The sequence below is a fragment of the Ranitomeya variabilis genome, chromosome 1 (assembly GCF_051348905.1).
Source record: "Ranitomeya variabilis isolate aRanVar5 chromosome 1, aRanVar5.hap1, whole genome shotgun sequence".
In the NCBI taxonomy this organism is placed as follows: Eukaryota; Metazoa; Chordata; class Amphibia; order Anura; family Dendrobatidae; genus Ranitomeya; species Ranitomeya variabilis.
Genome location: NC_135232.1, coordinates 662,202,038 through 662,224,220, shown reverse-complemented (window position 1 = coordinate 662,224,220; position 22,183 = coordinate 662,202,038). Strand labels below are relative to the sequence as shown.

Here is a 22,183-nt window from a genome sequence, read left to right as displayed (position 1 = left end):
AGGTTTTTGATATTTAAATAATGTAGAGATAGACACCCTATTTCCAGTGATGTGTCACTCGCTGGGCTGCTTGCTCTAGTTTTTATTAAATGACTGTTTTGTCAGCAGGAGAGTATCACTAGAACAAAAGACCTGTAGTCTTCCATATTCATGAGCTCTGTATCACCCCGCCACTGAGTGGCAGCTTACTGCCTATGCACAGTGTACACAGACAGATAACAATTAGTGGTGTGGGCGGGGTGATACAGGGCTCAGCATTCAGACAACTGCGAGATCTGCAGCAGAGAAGACAGGGATTTTTTCAAAACTGCAGCTAGCAGTCAGTAAGTGATACATTGCTTGAATCGGGGTCTCTGCCCCTACATCATGCTGCCCTCACATGGGGGCCACAAAAACTCTGACAGATTTAGAATGAAGGTTGAAGATGGTAAATGTTTACATAGCAATTACAGTTGTGCTCAAAAGTTTACATACCCCGGCAGAATTTTTGCTTTCTTGGCCTTTTTTCAGAGAATATGAATGATAACACCAAAACTTTTTCTCCACTCATGGTTAGTGTTTGGTTGAAGCCATTTATTGTCATAGTTTTCTCTTTTTAAATCATAATGACAACCCAAAACACCCAAATGACCCTGATCAAAAGTTCACATATCCCATTTCTTATTACCGTGTATTGCCTCCTCTAACATCAATGACAGCTTGAAATCTTTTGTGGTAGCTGTTGATGAGGTTCTTCATTTTCTCAGATGGTAAAGCTGCCCACTCTTCTTGGCAAAATGCCTCCAGTTCCTGTAAATTCCTGGGCTGTCTAGCATGAACTGCGTGCTTCAGATAGAGCCCTAGAGTGGCTCAATGATATTGATTTCAGGAGGCTGAGAAGGCCACTCAAGAACCTTCACTTCACTACAGCCAATGACAGGTTGACTTGGCCTTGTGTTTTGGATCGTTGTCATGTTGGAATGTCCAAGTACGTCCCATGCACAGCTTCCAGACTGATGATTGCAAATTTGCCTCCAGTATTTGCTGATAACGTGCTGCATTCATCTTTCCTTTAACTTTTACCAAGTTTCCTATGCCTTTGTAGCTCACACATCCCCAAAACGTCAGCGATCCTCCTCCATGCTTTACAGTAGGAATGGTGTTCCTCTCATCATAGGCCTTGTAGACCACTCTCCAAATGTAACGTTTATGGTTGTGGCCAAAAAGATCAATTTTGTTCTCATCACTCCAATTTACCTTGTTCCAGAAGTTTTGAGGCTTGTCTCTGTGCTGTTTTGCATATTGTAGGCGAGATACTTTGTGGCATTTGCGCAGTAATGGCCTTCTTCTGGCGACTCAACCATGCAGCCCATTTTTCTTCAAGTGCCTCTTTATTGTACATCTTGAAACAGCCACACCACTAATTTTCAGAGAGTTCAGTATTTCAGCTGATGTTATTTCTGGGTTTTTCTTTGCATCCCAAACAATTTTCCTGGCAGTTGTGGACGACATTTTTGTCGGTCTACCTGACCGTGGTTTTGTTTTTACAGAGCCCCTGATTTTCCATTTGTTAATCACAGTTTGAACGCTGCTGACTGGCATTATCAATTCCTTGGATATCTTTTTGTATCCCTTTCCTGTTTTATACAGTTCAACTACCTTTTCCCGTAGATCCGCTGACAATTTTTTTGCTTACCCCATGACTCACAATCCAGAAACGTCAGTGGCTGTTTGAAAGATGCAAGAGTCTGTCTGGATCCCAGAAACTCACTCAGCATTTATGCACACACACTGATTACAAGTAAACAGGTCACAGGTGAGGAAGTTACCTTTAGTAGCCATTCAAACCCACCTGTGTCATCTTTTGTGCATGTGATCAGGCCAAAATCACCAGGGGATGTGAACTTTTGATCAGGGTCATTTGGATGTTTTGGGTTGTCATTATGATTTAAAAAGAGAAAACACAGTAGTTTGACAATAAATGGCTTCACCCAACCACTATCCATGAGTGGAGAAAACATTTTGGTGTTATCATTCACAATCTCTGAAAAAAAGGCCAAGAAAGCCAAAATTCTGCCAGGGTATGTAAACTTTTGAGCACAACTGTACCAATTTATGTGGGATCTATGGAACGGCAGCATATTACATTCCAGTGTATAATGTTCGGGATGATTCTCTGTATTGACATGAGCATGTTTCTTTACCAGTTGCTCATATTGTAGGTTTTTCCTATTAAAGTAAGAATTGCTTGTTTATCCAAATACTGAGTCGCCTGCCAATTAGACCTATAATTCCATTTTCAGAGATCTTATTGTGCATATTCACAGATCATACAGATTGGATGCAGACATTTGTTAACCTGTCTCAATTATCTGAATGAGTCCTTCAGAAATCCATGCACTTGCTTGGTTGCAGAAACAACTCCATTCACATGTATGGAATAGAATAGATTTTTCAGTTCAGTTGCAGAGACTCCTTCATCGGTTCTTCCGAGTGTGAATATACGGTACCTTTTCAGCTCTAAGCTGCCAGGGTACAGAAGATTTTACATGGGGACACAGACATAGCAACTATTCCCACTGGTCTCTGTAATTTTAACTTCTCGATTCAAGTATAAGGCTGTAGTCACATGTTTTTATATTATTCTTATTACAATGGGGAAAACGCAGCACCCAGATGTATTAGGCTGGTTTCACATTTGCGGATGGAGGTTCTGCGGAGGGCTGCGTACGTCCTCCATGAAGCTCCGCCCACCGCCGCACCTCCTCCGGTCAACTCCGCCTATGTCAGCATGCGACGTGCGTACCGTATCTTTACCATTAGGTACGCAGGCCATGCCGATGTATGCGGATGCCTCCGCATGCGTGGTTTTGATGGTGCGGCGACTGCACCAAATTGCAACTCATTGCGTTCACCGCAGGTCACCACACCGTCAAATGACGCATGCGGAGGCATCCGCATACATCGGCATGGCCTACGTACCTAATGGTAAAGATAGGGTACGCACGTCGCATATCGACGGAGGCGGAGCTAAACCGGAGGAGGTGCGGCGGTGGGCAGAGCTTCACGGAGGACATATGCAGCCCTCTGCAGCACCTCCATCCGCAAATGTGAAACCAGCCTTAAACAGCTGTGACTGGCATATATGAGGCTCTGTTCACACTGCTGCATTTAACTTTCTGTCAAGGGCTTTCAGTATTTTTTATGGCAGTCTGGAGGGATATTCCTAGGTGAAAAATACTATAAACCCCCCATTATATGTTAATGGAATCCATCAGTATTTGTTAAGATCTGTCATAGCTCCATTAGGAATGTAATCCATGACCTTATTATTTATGTTCCTGATCATAAACTTTGTTTCATGTTTTCAAAGGGCAATTACTATATAAATGAAATGTTTTCTCTGGATTATTAAAATTGTTTGTGCAATTAGAGCTATCTTCTAAGCCCTGGCATGAAGATCTTCACTTCCACTCTCTTCCTTTGTAATTTAGCTGAATGTTTGCTTTACATGGTGTCATTGTTGTAACTGCTCTTCCGTAAATCCCTGCAGTCTTTCTGTGTACTGTCTTTTAAGCTAATAACGCATGCCATCATCCCTAATAAGCTTTCATCTCATTTAGAGCTTCACTTGTGAAGTAGTGACTGTAATATATTACATTTTAATTGTTTCTCTTCAGATTCTGTATTTTTCCACTCTTGTTCAGTTGTCAGTGTCACTGTGAATGAACAACCTATAGTTACTTATATTCACCGTATCATGCCATATATTACACTCAAGTAATTGGCAGAACTGATTAAAAAATGACAGTTTTTACAAGTTTGGGAATTTTTTAAAATTCTGGAATCCTCTTAAAAGCACAAGGCAAGACCACTCTACCTTAAACTTTGTAGAAAAATCTGTAAAGTTTCTGCCACCCTACCACCTCTGAATCCTCCTCGGGAGCCAGATACTGTTCCATTCTATAAAGTCCATGCAATAGTGAGCACGACAGTTTATAACCACACTCCACAGAGCACTATATAATTATACTAGTCTTACTCTCAAATGTTTGGGATAATGGTTGTGCCTGTGATCTGTGGGAAGAAATGAACTTCGTTGGGGAAGGTAAGACGTAAACATCTGCACAAAGTCGACTGCTAGCCAAAGCCACCTTTTGCAACGGATTTCTTCAAACGTAACGTTCATTGCTGCTGGTGTCGTTTTGAGAGGGGATTTATATGATGTATTTTTTTTAACTAGGTTATCAATAAATATGGAGACTTGTATGGAGCTGACAGAATTGCAGAACTCCTGGGACTTGACAAAAATGCCTTAGACTTCAGCCCAGTGGAAAAAACCAAAATAGAAGAGGGATCATTGGTATCATGGTGAGTTCTACAGAACAGAATCTTTTTTCTGATTAATCTTTTACCACTAGCTTCATATAAGTGCTGCATCTTCTTTATGTTGCACCATGTTTGTCATTTCTATACATTATTTGACACAAATCTTTATTGGTCATTAGTTGATGGCTGTGAAGCAAGCAACTGTAGCTCCTCATACATATTGGCTGCTGTCAAAGTCCATCCAGCCTACAATGTACATATACCTCTAATTTACATATAGTCATTAGCCTTGGGATCAGACACATTTAAATGGTTTGCATAATGTTGACCTTGAGGTGACATTCTAGAAAGAAATCTCCATATCATTTAGAAGTGAACTTTTCATCTGTTGAAGTGAGCTGGATTTTATTTTTGTTCCCCTGTCTCCTGCAGTGATCATAATGATTACAGACATCAAGGAAAACTAAAACCTAATTATGAATACCTGTAAGAAAATACTCCAGGCACATAATATGATAATCAGTGTCTGAATCACAAGTCTTTTGTTAGGTATAATATCGGAGCTACCATTATTTTAGCAAAACACTCCAAGGAGGACAATAAGCAGAACTTACGTGACCTAGTAGCAAATATTCAGTCATTCTACCATTCCCAAGGGCCAACAAGTCTCCATTAACCAAAGCTTGTGGTTCCTTAAAGGGAATCTGTCAGCAGCTTTTTGCTACCTCATCTGAGAATAGCATAATGTAGGAAAAGAGACTGATTCCTGCAATGTGTCTCTTAGGCTATGTGCACACAGTGTGTTTTTCATGTGTTTTCGCAGCTTTTTTTCAACGTGGAAATGGGTCGAAAACGCTATGGAATCCTTATGCAAGCTAATTCAATGACAATCCTGAAGTGTTGTGCGCATGATCAGTACATTTCCTTTGAGTATTTGCAGTGCGTTTTTTTCTGCAGCATGTCAATTCTTTGTGCATTTCTGCAGCGTTTTTCACTCATTGACTTCAATTGAGTCAGTCAAATCCGCAGCAAAAACGCTGGTATAAAAAAATGTTTGCGTATTTGCTGAGCTTTTGTCTTGCATTTAACCTATGGTGTTGCCCACGCTGTCAAGCCATCGGTCAGAGCACTGTGGAATCATGCTGTCATATATCTCAGCGTGACCCCGCAGCTGTGACTGTCACCCACATTAACGCTACCGCAGTCTGTTGGTCAGAGCACTGTGGGATAATTCTGTCAGATGTCAGCATGACCCCACAGCTGTGACTGCGACCTGTGGTAACGCTACTGCCGATACTGTCGGTCAGAGTGTTGCGGGGTTATGCTGTTAGATGTCAGTATGACCCCGCAGCTGTGACTGTGACCCACAGCGGTGACCTGCGGTAAAAAGCTTACCACAGGTCTGCAGGCATGGGCTGATGAGACTACTGCTCCCATCGAGCTACATCTGCTGTCACTGATAACAGTGACAGCAGGTGCCACTGATGGGAGACGTAGTATCATCTGTCGGCCACTGTGCTCACAGTTGGAAATAAAAATTAAATAATTACATACACATTCAAATAAAGATAAAAATCCATTATACTCGCCTAATACCAAATCCCAGACGCCCTTGTCTCCTATAAATAATTGTGGGGCTGTGACCGGTGTCATATGCGAAAGTCACTATGTATTCCCCAGGATGTACATAGAAGCATATTAGATCCGCTGGAGTGCCCTGTGCTCACAGCAGGTTGCCTGTGAGACACAGGGAAGAATAAAAGTGAGTGTGAACTGGGTCAAGTTATTTGACCCAGAAATTATTCAGGAAAACCCGGTATGGGCTTTTATTTTTGAAACGGACTGCAGGAAGGTAGTGGGGCCGGTCCGTTTCCTCCAGCCCAGATCTTATAGTGGCCCATGGCCATAGAATCTGGAGGAAAGGAAAAAAAAAACCCTGCAAGAGAGTTTGGGTGTATCAGTATTGGTCTGGGAGTCAGACCTAGCAGGAGGCTTATGAGGAGCTCTTTCCATGTGGAGCAACACGGGCCAGGCAGAGCCTGAAAAGCCTGACACCCCAGCGTACATGGTGCTGTAATACGTTCACGGCAACGGATTGTGGACTGTCGTTACTTTTCCCGGCTGCATACCGAAGGACTTGTTTGCTTATTTTTCAGTTTGTGAGTATACTCTGAAATAAACAAGACTTTATTTGAACTTTATATGGGTCACTGCCTACTCACTGCACAGCAAGAACATCGCTGCATCACAGATGGTGGAGAATGCGGGCAGTGTGAATTGAGGCATACCCCAACACCATTTGCATGTCTGTTATCAAGCCTGCTACATTGCAACTCAGGCCTACAGACAAAATGGAGGAGATCCTGAGGCAGCTGGTCCTCACACAGCAACAAACTAATAACCTGTTGCTGCAGCAAATTACAGCCCTGCGTGAGGCACCTCCAGCACCGACCCCGGAACGTCGCGATGCCCGAGACAACGTCCGCTCCGCTTTGAGGAAATTGAGTCCGGGAGATGACGTGGAAGCTTTCCTCACCGTCTATGAGCGCACGGCAGAGCGGGAGAATCTGCCAGCAGCACAATGGGCTGAAGTTGTGGCTCTGTTCCTGAGGGGTGATGCGCTAAAGGCCTACTTTGACCTCAGTCGGGAGGATGCCCAGGACTATTCCAAGCTAAAAGGTGAGATCCTTGCCCGACTGGGGGTTAATACTTATGTGAGAGCCCAACGGGTGTTTTCATGGACTTTTGTGTAAACCCAGCCTGCCCGGTCTCAGGTTTTTGACTTACTGCAGCTTGTGAAATGGTGGCTCCAACCTGAGACTTTAACCACAAGTCAGATAGTGGAGAGGGTGGTGGTCGACCGACTGGTGAGGGCTCTGCCAGCAGCCATACAGCGTTGGGTGGGTCAAGGGGACCCGGGTACCCTAGACCAGGTTGCAGGTCTGATAGAGCGATATAAGGCCACCCAGGACTTTATACGGGACACTGCTCCGCTTCGGCTGTAACGTAAGGCTCCGCCAGCTCAGGAGTCTGAGAAAAGTCCACGACCCTCCACTGGGACAAAACCGGACCGAGCCCGTGCTGAGGGCATATCTCGAAAAGAGAGTGACCACAGACCTGTGTCCCCTAAACAGGCCCCAAGGTTACCTCGTGCCACAGTCATTAAGTGTTGGCGATGCCAAGAACCTGGACATGTGGTTGCTAATTGCCCCCTAACAACAGAACCTATGGACTGCGGGTATACCCGCCAAGTGTCTATGTATGCCCAGCCAGTCTGCATTGCCACTACAGACCCTGCTGGTACCGAACCTCAGATGTGCAGAGTACGTGTTAACAGGTACCAGACGGATGCTCTCTTGGACTCAGGGAGCTTGGTGACCCTGTTACACGGGTCCCTGGTTGCTGGGGACAGTCCTAATGGATGGAAGGTGTGGGTAGTGTGCATACATGGGGACCTCCGAGAGTACCCAACTGCGGAGGTCACTTTCTCCACCCCATGTGGAGATAAAACAGGTGGTGGGCATGGTAAAGACTCTTCCGTATGGGACTGTGATTGGTAGAGACTTGCCCCTGTTCTGGTCCCTCTGGGAGAACAGAGTTAACCCTCTCAGGGTAAAAAGCATTCCGGGTGCAGAACCTGAAGATCCCGAGTCAGGGATACCTGCCATAGGGGTCGCCACCATAGGGACAGTGTGTAATCCCGATAGGTTTCCCCTAGAGGTATTGGCAGGAGAGGTGGAGGAGAATCCACCAATTCCTGAGCTGGAGGTGTCACCTGGTAAGTTCGGGACTGCCCAGCTCCAGGATCCCATTCTGACCCGGGCAAGGGAAAGAGTAATCGAGGTGAATGGGGTGGCACAACAACCTGGTGCAGAAAAGGAGTTTCCCTGGATGATGATCAACCAGGAGTTACTGTACAGTGTTGATAAAATCCGGGATGAGGTGGTGGAACAACTGGTAGTGCCCCAACCCTATCGTCGGGCGGTGCTTGACATGGCTCACACTCACATGTTGGGGGGGCACTTGGGGGCCAAAAAGACGCTAGAGCGCATATTACAGAGGTTTTTTTTGCCTTGTGTCTACGCTGAGGTTAAAAAGTACTGTGATACATGTCCTGAGTGTCAACTAACCTCACCCACCACGAACTACCGGAGTCCATTAGTGCCTCTGCCCATCATAGAAGTACCTTTTGAGCGGATAGCGATGGATCTGGTAGGACCAATAGTAAAATCCGCCCGGGGCCACCAGCACATATTAGTAGTCATAGACTACGCCACCTGGTACCCAGAGGCGATACCGCTCCGGCACACTTCGGCTAAACTAATCGCCCGTGAACTGTTTGCCATGTTTTGTCACCTTGGGCTACCCAAGGAGATTCTTACAGATCAGGGAACCCCTTTTATGTCTAAAGTGACTAGGGAGCTATGTAAATTGCTCCAAATTAAACAATTACGTACGTCAGTGTACCATCCACAAACCGACGGGTTGGTCGAGAGGTTTAATAAGACCCTCAAGGCTATGCTCAAAAAGGTGGTCGCCAAGGATGGGAGGGTTTGGGATATGTTATTGCCATATCTAATGTTCGCCATACGCGAGGTACCGCAGGCGTCCGCGGATTTCTCCCCATTTGAATTATTGTATGGCAGGCACGCGAGGGGACTGCTGGATATAGCCAAAGAGACGTGGGAACAGGACCCCACCCACATAAGAGTGTCATCAAGTATGTGGCAAGTATGCAGGATCGGATTGCGGTGGTGCGGCCCATAGTAAAGGAGCATCTGTTGGATGCCCAGGCCGCTCAGAGCCGTACATATAATAAAAGGGCCACGGTCAGGACCTTTAAAGAAGGAGACCGGGTGTTGGTACTAGTACCCACCACAGAGAGTAAACTCATGGCCAAGTGGCAAGGGCCTTATGAGATACGGGGGGGAGGTGGGGGAAGTGAATTACAAAGTGTACCAACCCGGGAAAAGAAAACCCGAGCAGCTGTGCCATGTAAAGCTGCTAAGGCCTGGAAGGACCGATAATGTTTGGTCACAGAGGCAACTACGGACATACAATCGGAGGTCCCTCTGGCACTGGCCAAGGACACAGCCGGGTGTGAGGTAAAAGTCAATGATGCCCTCACAAAACAGCAGCGGCGGGAGGCTCGAGCTTTGGTACAGCAGAATATGGATGTATTCTCAGAGCTGCCGGGGCGAACCTCGGTGATTCAGCATGACATTGTCACTGAGCCCCGGGTAAAGGTGCAGATGAAACCGTACCGAGTGCCAGAAGCCCGAAGGCAAGCCATCGCGGCCGAGGTAAAGCAAATGCTTCAGTTGGGAGTTATTGAGGAGTCCCGAAGTGAGTGGGCTAGCCCCATTGTTCTAATACCAAAACCAGATGGGTCATTACGCTTCTGTAACGACTTTAGGAAGTTAAATGAAGTGTCAAAATTTGATCTCTATCCTATGCCACGGGTGGACGAGCAAATTGAGAGACTGGGGGAGGCCCAGTACTTCACCACGCTGGATCTCACAAAAGGCTGCTTTTATAACCCCAGAGGGTCTCTATCAGTACGTGGTCTTACCTTTTGGCTTACATGGGGCTCCGGCCACTTTCCAGAGGCTGATGGACGTTGTGTTAGCGCCACATAGAGACTACGCGTCGGCCTATTTGGATGACATAGTCATCTTTAGTACCGACTGGGAAACCCATCTGTCCCAGGTACAAGCAGTGCTGGAGTCTCTTAGAGTCGCAGGGTTAACAGCAAACCTCAAAGATATGCGCGATAGGTCTCACGGAAGCCCGGTACTTAGGGTACGTGATCGGCCGGGGGGTTATCAAACCTCAAGTGAACAAAATTGAGGCCATTCAAAACTGGCCCAAGCCCTTAAGTACCAAACAAGTGAGGGCATTCCTTGGCATCATTGGGTATTACCGTCGATTTATACCCAATTTTGCTGGTAAATCGGCTTCCCTAACGGACCTGTTAAAAGGGAAAAAAACGGTGATGGTCAAGTGGAATCCTCAAGCAGAGGAAGCATTCCAGTCTCTGAAGTCGGCATTGTGTAAACAGCCGTCCTCATCAGCCCCAACTTCAAGAAAACCTTTATTATACAAACAGATGCATCAGAGGTAGGCTTAGGAGTGGTGCTGTCGCAAGACGTCAACGGGGATGAGCATCCAGTCACCTATTTAAGCAGGAAACTGACCCCGGCAGAGAAAAATTATAGCGTAGTGGAGGAGTGCTTGGCGATTAAATGGGCCTTGGAGTCCCTACGCTACTATTTGCTCGGGCGTCAGTTTCGGTTGGTAACGGACCATTCACCCCTCGTCTGGATGAGAAATGCAAAAGAGAGGAATGCCCAAGTCACAAGATGGTTCTTGTCCCTACAAAACTTCAGCTTCTCTGTGGAACATCGGGCTGGGAAATCACAGGGAAATGCGGATGCCCTGTCACGGGCACCATGTATGCTGACAAATGTTCAACCCCACAAGTCTGAACAGAGGGGGGGGGGGTATGTGGGGCAGTGACAGGTGTCATATGCGAGGGTCGCTATGTATCCCCCAGGATGTACATAGAAGCATATTAGATCCGCTGGAGTGCCCTGTGCTCACAGCAGGTTGCCTGTGAGACACAGGGAAGAATAAAAGTGAGTGTGAACTAGGTCAAGTTATTTGACCCAGAAATTATTCAGGAAAACCCGATATGGGCTTTTATTTTTGAAACGGACTGCAGGAAGGTAGTGGGGCCGGTCCGTTTCCTCCAGCCCAGATCTTATAGTGGCCCATGGCCATAGAATCTGGAGGAAAGGAAAAAAAAAAACCCTGCAAGAGAGTTTGGGTGTGTCAGTATTGGTCTGGGAGTCAGACCTAGCAGGAGGCTTATGAGGAGCTCTTTCCGTGTGAAGCAACACGGGCCAGGCAGAGCCTGAAAAGCCTGACACCCCAGCGTACACGGTGCTGTAATACGTTCACGGCAACGGATTGTGGACTGTCGTTACTTTTCCCGGCTGCATACCGAAGGACTTGTTTGCTTATTTTTCGGTTTGTGAATATGCTATGAAATAAACAAGACTTTATTTGAACTTTATATGGGTCACTGCCTATTCACTGCACAGCAAGGACATCGCTGCATCACATAATGTAAAATAATGAACCAACATATACTCACCTGTCTGCCGTAGTCCATGTAATCCTGAGTGTCCCACGGCGACCTCACGTGTAGAACAGTCACATCGGGAGAAGTGACTACTCTACCTGGCTGCCGGCGATACAGTGACAGGAGGTAATCACTCCCGCAGTGTATCACTGATCTGCCATGAGAGTTCATCAGAGTTACTCAGCTCCGGTGCTCTCACTTATGGCACCGCTGCGTGAGAACAGTCTTTGAGAGCAGTCACATCAGTGACTGCTTTCAAAATGATCAGGCTCGATGTGGGACATTATGGATTAGCTTCTCTACGGACAGGTGAGGAATATTGTAGTTTTTGTTGCAGGAAACTTTGGCTTTGATGGATTAGGCATTCGGTAAGTATGGTTAAGTAAGATTCACTAAAGGAGTCTGTGTCATTATTTCAAATAAAGGACTTTATTCTGGGTGTCTGTATTTTTATACAATACCACTATGGAGTTACTAATGGATAGGTGTCTTATATACCCCTCTCCTGTACTAACCTGTGAACTTGATGTCACCTGACAATACAAACCCCACAAATATGAACCCCACTTGCCATCGCTACAGGGCAAGTGGGAAGAGTGAGGCTAAGTGCCAGAATTGGCACATCTTATAGTTGCACCTTTTCTGGGGCGGCTGAGAGCTGATGTTTTTAGCTTGGGGGCCAGTATACAGTTGTGCTCAAAAGTTTACATACCTCGGCAGAATTTTTGCTTTCTTGGTCTTTTTCCAGAGAATATGAATGACAACACCAAAACTTTTTCTCTACTCATGGTTAGTGGTTGGGTGAAGCCATTTATTGTCAAACTACTGTTCTTTCTCTTTTTAAATCATAATGACAACCCAAAACATCCAAATGACCCTGATCAAAAGTTCACTTACCCTAGTGATTTTGGCCTGATAACATGCACAGAAGTTGACACAAATGGGTTTGAATGGCTACTGGAGGTAACATCCTCACCCTGTGACCTGTTTACTTGTAATCAGTGTGTGCATAAAAGCGGAGTGAGTTTCTGGGATCCAGACAGACTGTTGCATCTTTCATCCAGCCACTGACATTTCTGGATTGTGAGTCATGGGGAAAGCAAAAGAATTGTCAATTGATCTACGGGAAAAGGTAGTTGAACTGTATAAAACAGGAAAGGGATACAAAAAGATATCCAAGGAATTGATAATGCCAGCCAGCAGCGTTCAAACTGTGATTAACAAATGGAAAATCTGGGGCTCTGTAAAAACAAAACCACGGTCAGGTAGACCAACAAAAATGTCATCCAAACCTGCCAGGAAAATTGTTTGGGATGCAAAGAAAAACCCACAAATAACGTCAGCTGAAGTACTGGACTCTCTGAAAACTAGTGGTGTGGCTGTTTCCAAATGCACAACAAGGAGGCACTTGAAGAAAAATGGGCTGCATGGTCGAGTCGCCAGAAGAAAGCCATTACTGCGCAAATGCCACAAAGTATCTCGCCTACAATATGCAAAACAGCACAGAGATAAGCCTCAAAATTTCTGGAACAAGGTATTTGGAGTGATGAGACCAAAATTTTACATTTTGTCCACAACCATAAACGTTACATTTGGAGAGAGGTCAACAAGGCATATGATGAAAGTCACACCAATTCTACTGTAAAGCACGGAGGTGGATCGCTGATCTTTTGGGGATGTGTGAGCTGCAAAGGCATAGGAAACTTGGTCAAAGTTGAAGGAAAGATTAATTCAACACGTTATAAGCAAATACTGGAGGCAAATTTTCACTCATCAGCCCGAAAGCTGCGCATGGGACGTACCTGGACATTTCAACATGACAACGATCCAAAACACAAGGCCAAGTCAACCTGTCATTGGCTACAGCAGAGCAAAGTGAAGGTTCTGGAGTGGCGAGATGTGGGAGATATGTCAGGATGGTTGAATTCTAACTCCTCCAGAGTCCAAATTATGAGTGCATAAAATATCTTGTAAGTACCTCTGGTGATGTGTAGGAGTATTATGGAATAATTCAATGGATTTGTACATTATTTCTGGGATTATGTATCAGAAGAGTAGCCGTGATTGGTCTAATGTTTCATATGCTCTGATTTATCAATCCTAAACTGTCTCTGGTTGATGACATCACACCAGATCTTTCAAAATATCCAGTTACCCATGTGCTCACTGAGTCTAGCCTCATACCCTGATGAAGCCACTTTTACTGGTGTAACATGTTGGGGAGGCATAGGAGTATATTTTACTAGCAAGTTAAGTGTGTCTAAATAATGTGAATAGGGATATAGGTAGCGGCCACACCTTTCCCATATATCAAATGAATACTATATTGAGGATACTAGACAAATAATGCAAGTGATCATATGGTCCGCTTATATTCAGTTGCATCCCTAATAATCTGGGGGTTAACACACGTTAACTTTGCGTTTTTAAATTGTCCTGTTAGTTCAATAAAAGTTATGTTTTAGTATAGTCTTTAGTTAGGGATTAGTTGCCTTTGGCAAATTGTAACTCATGTATTTACCCTACGTTGATTATTGAACAGCAATGTAATGTTTATTCCTTTATGGCTATTGGCGCCTTCCCAGAATATTAACATCAGCCCTCAGCCGTCGGATTTCCCACTGCTTGTTATTAAAATTATGCGGGAGCCCATGCAATTTTTTTTTTTTTTCTTTAAAATGAACAGTTGCTCTCTGGTTATAGCCTATGTACTTTCGTTCTATTAACGCTCCTACATAGGCTGGTGACAATGTGTGTGTTTGTGTTTACTTATCGGCTTAGTGATGAGGTGTGGGGCTGACACCTTTTCATTACTAAGCATAGTGCTATGTGTCTATGACAGCTGCTGACACCAAACCCTAATCCCATTACCCTGATGCCACACTGCATGAGCATGAAAAAGTGGTGTTGAACCAAGAAATAACATCACAAAACTTTTTTTAAATATCTTTATTTAGCTCAATAAAGCATTCATTGCTGTACAAAAATGCATACAAAAACACGGCAAAAGTGCGTGTTTTTTCTGCAGCGTTTTTCCTGCCAAGAGATGCAGAAATTTCTGCAAGCAAATACTCAATGTGCGCACATAGCCTCAGTTTTCTGGGTGCAGTAGTTGTGATGCAATCACAGTTTTTAGATGTAGCAGAGATCAGAAAGCTAACCCCACCCACACCACAGCTTTCTCTGTATATTGACAGTAAGCTGCTAATCATTTTTGTGGGCGTTGTTGGGCCAGGATGAGCACACAGCTAGTCCTGTACTGATAATCTCCTGCTGAAAAAACTCACTGTATTGAAACAGCACAGTGTCTAATAAGTGACACCACATCTCTGAAATCAGTGTTTCAGCCCTTAGCTCATGCTGCCTTCAGATTATATAGCAAAAGCCTGCTGACATATTCCCTTTAATACGGAAAAGCAGGACTTTGTGCGCTGCCATATGTTAATGATATTTCATATTTTAGCATAAAGTGCAACCTTTCTCCATCAGTTATACATTACTAGATGGTAGCCCAATTCTAACGCATCGGGTATTCTAGAATATGTATGTAGTTTATTTATGAAGATTTTAGAATAATACATTGAATACACAGGATTCGGCCAGCCGCGACCAATTAGCGAAGCATATTGCACAGCCACGTAGTATATAGCACAGCCACGTAGTATATAGCTCAGCCCACGTAGTATATAGCACAGCCCATGGAGTATATAGCACAGCCCATGGAGTATATAGCACAGCCCAGGGAGTATATAACACAGCCCACGTAGTATATAGCACAGCCACGTAGTATATAACACAGCCCACGTAGTATATAGCACAGCCCACAGAGTGTATAACAGCCCACATAGCAAATAACACAGCCACGTAGTATATAACAGCCCATGCACGCAGTATGTAACACAGGCCACGTAGTGTATAACACAGCCCACGTAGTGTATAACACAGCCCACGCAGTATATCGCACAGCCCACGCAGTATATCGCAGTCCACGCAGTATATCGCACAGCCCACGCAGTATATCGCACAGCCCACGCAGTATGTCGCACAGCCCACGCAGTATATTGCACGGCCCATGCAGTATATCGCACGGCCCACGTAGTATATCGCACGGCCCACGCAGTATATAGCACAGCCCACGCAGTATATCGCACGGCCCACGCAGTATATCGCGTGGCCCACGTAGTATATCACCCGGCCCACGTAGTATATCGCACACCCCACGTAGTATATTGCACGGCCCACGTAGTATATTGCACGGGCCACGTAGTATATTGCACGGCCCACATAGTATATTGCACGGCCCACATAGTATATTGCACGGCCCATGTGGTATATTGCACAGCCCACGTAGTATATAGCAATGTGGGCATCATATCCCTGTTAAAAAAAAATATTAAAATAAAAAATAGTTATATACTCACCTTCCATTGGCCCCTGGATGCAGGCGAAGCGGTTACCGATGCTCCTCGCGCGCTCCAGCCCCAAGAGTGCATTGCGGTCTCGCGAGATGATGACGTAGCGGTCTTGCGAGACCGCTACGTCATCATCTTGCGAGACCGCAATGCATGGAGCAGTCACCAGAGCATTGCGAGGAGCTGGAAAGGCCTGTTCCTGATCCGTGGGCCGACGGACGGCGAGTATATAACGATTTTTTATTTTTTTAATTATTTTTAACATTAGATCTTTTTACTATTGATGCCGCATAGGCAGCATCAATAGTAAAAAGTTGGTCACACAGGATTAATAGCAGCGGTAACGGAGTGTGTTACACCGCGGCATAGCGCGGTCCGTTACAGTTGCCATTAACCCTGTGTGAGCTCTGAGTGGAGGGGAGTATGGAGCGGGCACTGACTGCGGTGAGTAAGGAGCGGTCATTTTGCCGCCGGACTGTGCCCGTCGCTGATTGGTCGTGGCTGTTTTGCCGCGACCAATCAGCGACTTGGATTTCCATGACAGAGGCCGAGACCAATGAATATCCGTGACAAACAGACAGACAGAAAGACAGACAGACAGAAAGACGGAAGTGACTCTTAGACAATTATATAGTAGATCTATTCCCAGATACTTTATAACCCACAATATCATTTGTTGTCAGAAAAGCCTTCAGTCCTTCTATAAATGATGATATAATGTCTGCCAGTACGACGTCTTGTTACCATAGTCTAACTACTCTAACTGCAAAGGCCCCTTTCCTATATAGCTTCTGGAATAGTGTTTCCTGTGCACATAATGAATACCCCCTGGCCCTTAGTAAGGGCCTTAGAGGGAATGAATCATGTTATAGTTCTTTGTATTGACCACACATGCAAAAAAAAGATGCCTCAGATTCTATCCAATTTCATTTATAAGCTACAATTTACAAGACCTACCATCCCTGTAGTAATCTAGTTGCCTAAAGCATATGAGTGAATGAATGAGTGTTGGTACGTGTGTGCATGGGTATGTGTTTTGAAAGTGTAGCAACTTACTCTGGAAAATAGGTAACACACTATCCTGACCTCGCACTCTCTAGTGGTTCCTGTGCGAGCTTTGCTAGCCCTAATCACAGATTAGACGATGGCAACTCAGACCTATGCTGCCTGAAAAGCCATGAAGAGCTTCACGTTCCTCCTAAAGAACTGGAGGGCAGAGTAGAGTATAAATTACAGTAACAGAAACTAACCACCTAGAAGTAAGTTGTATTTGTTGTGGCCTGGACAGAGAAGCCGCAGGGCCCATTATACTGTATAGAGCACCATGTAGGGCCATTATACTGTATGGAAGGCAATGCAGGGCCCATTATACTGTATGGAACACTGTGTGGGGCCATTATACTGTATGGAGGATTTTGTGGTGCCCATTATACTGTATGGAGGACTATGTAGGGTCCATTATAATGTCTTGAGGGCTGCATGGGGGATTAAATTATACTGTGTTGGGATGACCATACTTTGCTGGGGGTGGGGTTGAGGGTTAAATATCAAGGTTGGCCCCCAACTTTTTAAAGCTTTTCATTTTGTCCTTCTGTGTATTTGAGTTTGACATTCTGGTATCTAGCGGGAGAATAAATCCCTTCGCTAAGGCATCATACAGCATACAAAGTTCTTACATTTCTGAAATAAAAAAGGACGTCACTTGTACAGAGACTGTGCACACTGTGATTCCATATCCCATGTATAAATATGTCTTCATTGGACACAAATATTAAAAAATGATAACTGGAAAACTGTATACCTAACCATTTTACCATTTCCTGGAAAACAAAGAACTCAAATGATGCTGGACTAGAACTCAAAACTTAAGGTGCAGCCTATTTTTCAGCCATAACTTTCCTTTACAATACTTTTTTCAAACAACAATATAACATCTAATAATTATATAACATATTCTCTCAATAACAATAATTCATGTTAATTATCTTCAGGTTGAGCTCCATTGATATGAAGTATCACATCTGGAAGCTTGGAGTGGTATTTACCGACAATGTATGTATGATATCTTTATTGTACTGTATGATGAGAGATGCGCACTGGATATACATTATAATGTAACCTAAGCCTTGTTCTATCTTGTTCAGTCCTTCCTTTACCTCGCCTGGTATACAACCATGTCAATTCTTGGACATTATAACAACTTTTTCTTTGCTGCTCACCTCTTGGACATTGCAATGGGCTTCAAGACATTGAGGACAATTCTGTCATCAGTCACTCACAATGGAAAACAAGTAAGCCTGCCCGGTGTCTGCTGTGTGGTCTTTAGCTTTGAATAAATTGGAGATGAGCAATTTATCTGCTATTATTAAACAGATTACAAGTCGGTTGCAGTGTTTCTAAAATAAAGCGTGCGATTAAAAAAAGATGAAAGCCTGGGCTGCAGCATGCATGGTGTATGACTCATTGAATCCACTAATACACTCACATTACTCATGCCAGAGAGCGCTGTGCGGCTGCAGACAGCTGAATTAAGTGCTGCTCATTTCACAGCTCAAACTCTGGCATGAGCACTTACCAGCCAGGCCTCTCCACCGTGCTATAGACTATGCTGGCCTAGAAATGGAGAGTTGTAAAACCTGTCAGCTGTTTGTAAAGCATTTCTGGCAATGGCACCAGATCAGTCAGTAATTATTGCCACTTATACAGCTACTTGTACTATGGTCCTGCCGAGAGAGCTCAGCTTTTACAAGAGTGAATGCAGAAATGACTACAGACTTTGTAGAGAGGTCAGATCGATTCCACAAGCATGAGAACATTTAGCTCCCTCCCGGAATACCAAGAGCCCCTCTCTCCCCTACTCTCTTCTGGCCGCTTCTAGTTACTGATTTTTGTTGTGGTCGCTCATGAATTATTGAAACCAAGCTGCTGCTTTAAACACTCACAGCATGCACTATTAATTCTTACCTGCTGGATATTACTGTCATCAGCTTAAAGTGGCGTTCTCTAGATACATCTCTTTAACTTAAATCTTAATTTTGATTAATCGTTCAGGATAATTTAGAGGAATGCCTTAATATCAATTCCCTAATAGAACTGCATTTTTGGAGTTGCTGTTCTTGACTTGGAATCAACTTTGGGGTCAAATTGAAAATAATATGCCATCAACATCCTCACAATACAGTTTAGAAGAACAAAGTTGGATTTTGAATGTCAGGGTGACACCCAAAATTGTGTGAATGTGGTTTTGATTTTATGTAACTGCTATTTAACATAATAGAAGCCTAACTATGGTTATGTTCACACCTTGCTTTCTTGCTGCAATTTTTTTTCCAACAGGCAAAACATGCTTTCATCACAACTACTGTTTAAAGGGAACCTGTCACCAGGTTTGGCCGATATAACATACGGCCACCGCCTTTCAGGGCTTATCTGTAGATTGCATTCTGTAATGCTGTAGATAAGCCCTTGATCCGACCTGAAGGATAAGAATAATAAGTTTTATTATTCTCACTCGTGGGGTGGTCCGGTCCTTTGGGTGTCGCAGGTCCTGGTCTGCTGCCTTCCATCTCCTTATGATTGCTGCCCTCCTGCTTGCTTGATGGCTCCCCGGCATCGCGCTCCGTCGCAGGTGTACTATCTGCCCTGTTGAGGACAGAGCAAAGTACTGCAGTGCGCAGGCGCCGGGAAAGGTCAGAGAGGCCCAGCGCCTGCTCACTGCACTACTTTGCTCTGCCCTCAACAGGGCAGATAGTACGCCTGTGCAGGAGCACAATGCCAGGGAGCGATGAAGAAAGCAGGAGGGCGGCGATCATAAGATGGGAGGTGCCAGACCCGAACCTGCGACACCTATCGGACCGGACCGCCCCCCCCCAAGTGAGGATCTGGGGCTTATCTACAGCATAAGGCTGTCGTCACACTAGCAGTATTTTGTCAGTATTTTTCATCAGTATTTGTAAGCCAAAACCAGGAGTGGGTGATAAATACAGAAGTGGTGCATATGTTTCTATTATACTTTTCCTCTAATTGTTCCACTCCTGGTTTTGGCTTACAAATACTGATGTAAAATACTGACCAAATACTGATAGTGTGACGGCAGCCTTATAAAATGCTGTGAATAAGCCCTGAAAGGCGGTGGCCATATCTTATATTGGCCAAACCTGGAGACAGGTTCCTTTTAAAAGGAAGCAAAACATCGCTATCACTTAATCATAACCAAGGGTGTAACACACAATTACACAATTCCTTTTTAGCTGGTATGTCAGGATCAAGCTGTATATAAAAGGTCCTACTACTAGAGGCCTCCACAATCAGCTGTTATCCTTTGGAGGAACCTCCGTGTAATAGTAATACATCCATCGTATTCCTGCAGTCTTCTAGAACAGATGTAGACCTTGCTGGGAGTTATGAATAATGCCTTATTCACACATAAGATTTTTTGGTCAGTATATTATCAGAATTTGTGAGCCAAATGAGTGGTTCCAAAACACAGAACTGGTGTAAATCAGAGTTTTTCTCTTTGTAGTTGCCACTCCTGATGTTTGTCTTGCAAATGCTGATGAAATAGCGATCAAAAAAACTTGATATGTGAATAATTCAGAATAGGACAAGCACTGAATCATAGGATGACCTGCAGTAGTGGCTTCAAATGTTGTATGATCAATTCATTAAGCCAAAAAATAACTTTTTTTTCCCCTCCCTCAGTTGGTGTTAACTGTTGGTCTCCTGGCGGTTGTTGTCTATCTTTACACGGTTGTGGCATTTAACTTTTTCCGGAAGTTTTACAACAAGAGTGAGGATGAAGATGATCCAGATATGAAGTGTGATGATATGATGACGGTATGTGCAGGTGGCAAATACAGAAACATGGGAGTAATACAAGAGGGTGCAGTACACTAAATTTAACTCAAAAAGTTCTAATAGACTATTTATAGAGTCAAAATAATTAGTTATTGTGCGATAAAGATTCATAAATGATATGTAAGTCAATACCCAAAGTCATGAGATAATGTAAGTAATGTAAGTGCATTCTATAGTTTTATACATCAGGGCATAAAAACAAAGAAGTGGTTCTTAGAAGGTCTTCAGTAGAGTTGAGCGAATTTTATCCCTGCTTATTCTGCAAGCTGTAGCGCTTGGTGAATAAGCTGCCGAGGGAACCTGGATACATGGAGCGCACCCTGCTTATTCGGCAAGCTATAGCGCTTAGTGAATAAGCTGCTGAGGGAACCTGGATACATGGAGCGCACCAGCTGATCAGCTGTTCGGTGCCGCAGCTGAATGTGTCTTAGCTGTGTGCCTGTCAGAGCACTTGCATGGAGAGCCCAACACACAGGCTCTCCATGCATATGTTCTGACAGTGACACAGCAGCGACACATTCAGCTGCGGCGCCGGACTACTGATGCGCTCCATGTATCCAGGTTCCCTCAGCAGCTTATTCACCAAGCGCTATAGCTTGCCGAATAAGCAGGGACCCAATCAAATTCGCTCAACTCTAGTCTTCAGTAAATCCAACCTTGACTAAAACAATGTGTTTTCTGAGTGCCTGTGCTTGTTTGAGGAGTGACTGTGCTGCCAGACTATGTAACATCTAACAGCCATTATACATTTTTATCTATACACAGTAATTTATACTGGAAATAGCTGCTGATCAGTAGGGGCTTGAGTCCTAAAAACCCTCCTACCCACCGGTCTATGTAAAAACCGCATTGAAGTGCTCTGCTTTGTATGTGATCAGTGCACTATACAAGCTCACTACTAACTCTATAGATCCATATTAGAGATAGGAAAATCAAATGACAAAACTGCAGTCCAGTGGCCCGGTCAATAATCTGTGACCAGTACACAGGAGCTCTGCAAATCGCCGTTTGCCGGCTGTTATCCCCGAGTCTTCTTTTGTTTAGCCAAGCTAGCATGACAAATGTTTTGGCATGATGAACATACGACATTGCGAAGGATATTCAAAAGAAGAGGCAAATGATGATGGCAGGTAAGCAGCGATTCGCAGGGTTTCCATGCAGTGGTTAATGGATTTCTGACCTGTCCGATGTACCAGGATTCAGGCAATCAATTCTGCCATCTGTAGTCCATACACCACTTTGTGAAAGTGGAGTAAGGACCCATTAGTATTTAGCCTATACACCGCTATCCGTGCCCGCTGCATACAAGAGCAGTATTTAGTGATCAACATAGGCCTCAAGACTGAGACGCCCTCCCTCCGATCAGTACCTATTTGCATTATATACATATAAAACAACAGTTACACTTTTATCAAAGCAGAATTTTTAACCTGCTTAGATAAAAAAAAGTTAGTTAATG

General features: G+C 44.4%; 1 protein-coding gene across 11 annotated transcripts in view; it reads left to right on the top strand.

Annotated features, from left to right (window-relative positions):
- RYR3 (ryanodine receptor 3) overlaps positions 1-22,183 on the top strand; it is a 978,540-nt gene that overhangs the window by 941,959 nt on the left and 14,398 nt on the right. For all 11 annotated transcript variants that reach the window (XM_077263521.1, XM_077263512.1, XM_077263503.1 and 8 more), the window contains 4 exons: positions 4,223-4,350; positions 17,859-17,919; positions 18,012-18,158; positions 20,569-20,703. In XM_077263521.1, coding sequence (XP_077119636.1) covers positions 4,223-4,350; positions 17,859-17,919; positions 18,012-18,158; positions 20,569-20,703 — 471 coding nt within the window. The remainder of the gene's footprint in view (positions 1-4,222; positions 4,351-17,858; positions 17,920-18,011; positions 18,159-20,568; positions 20,704-22,183) is intronic.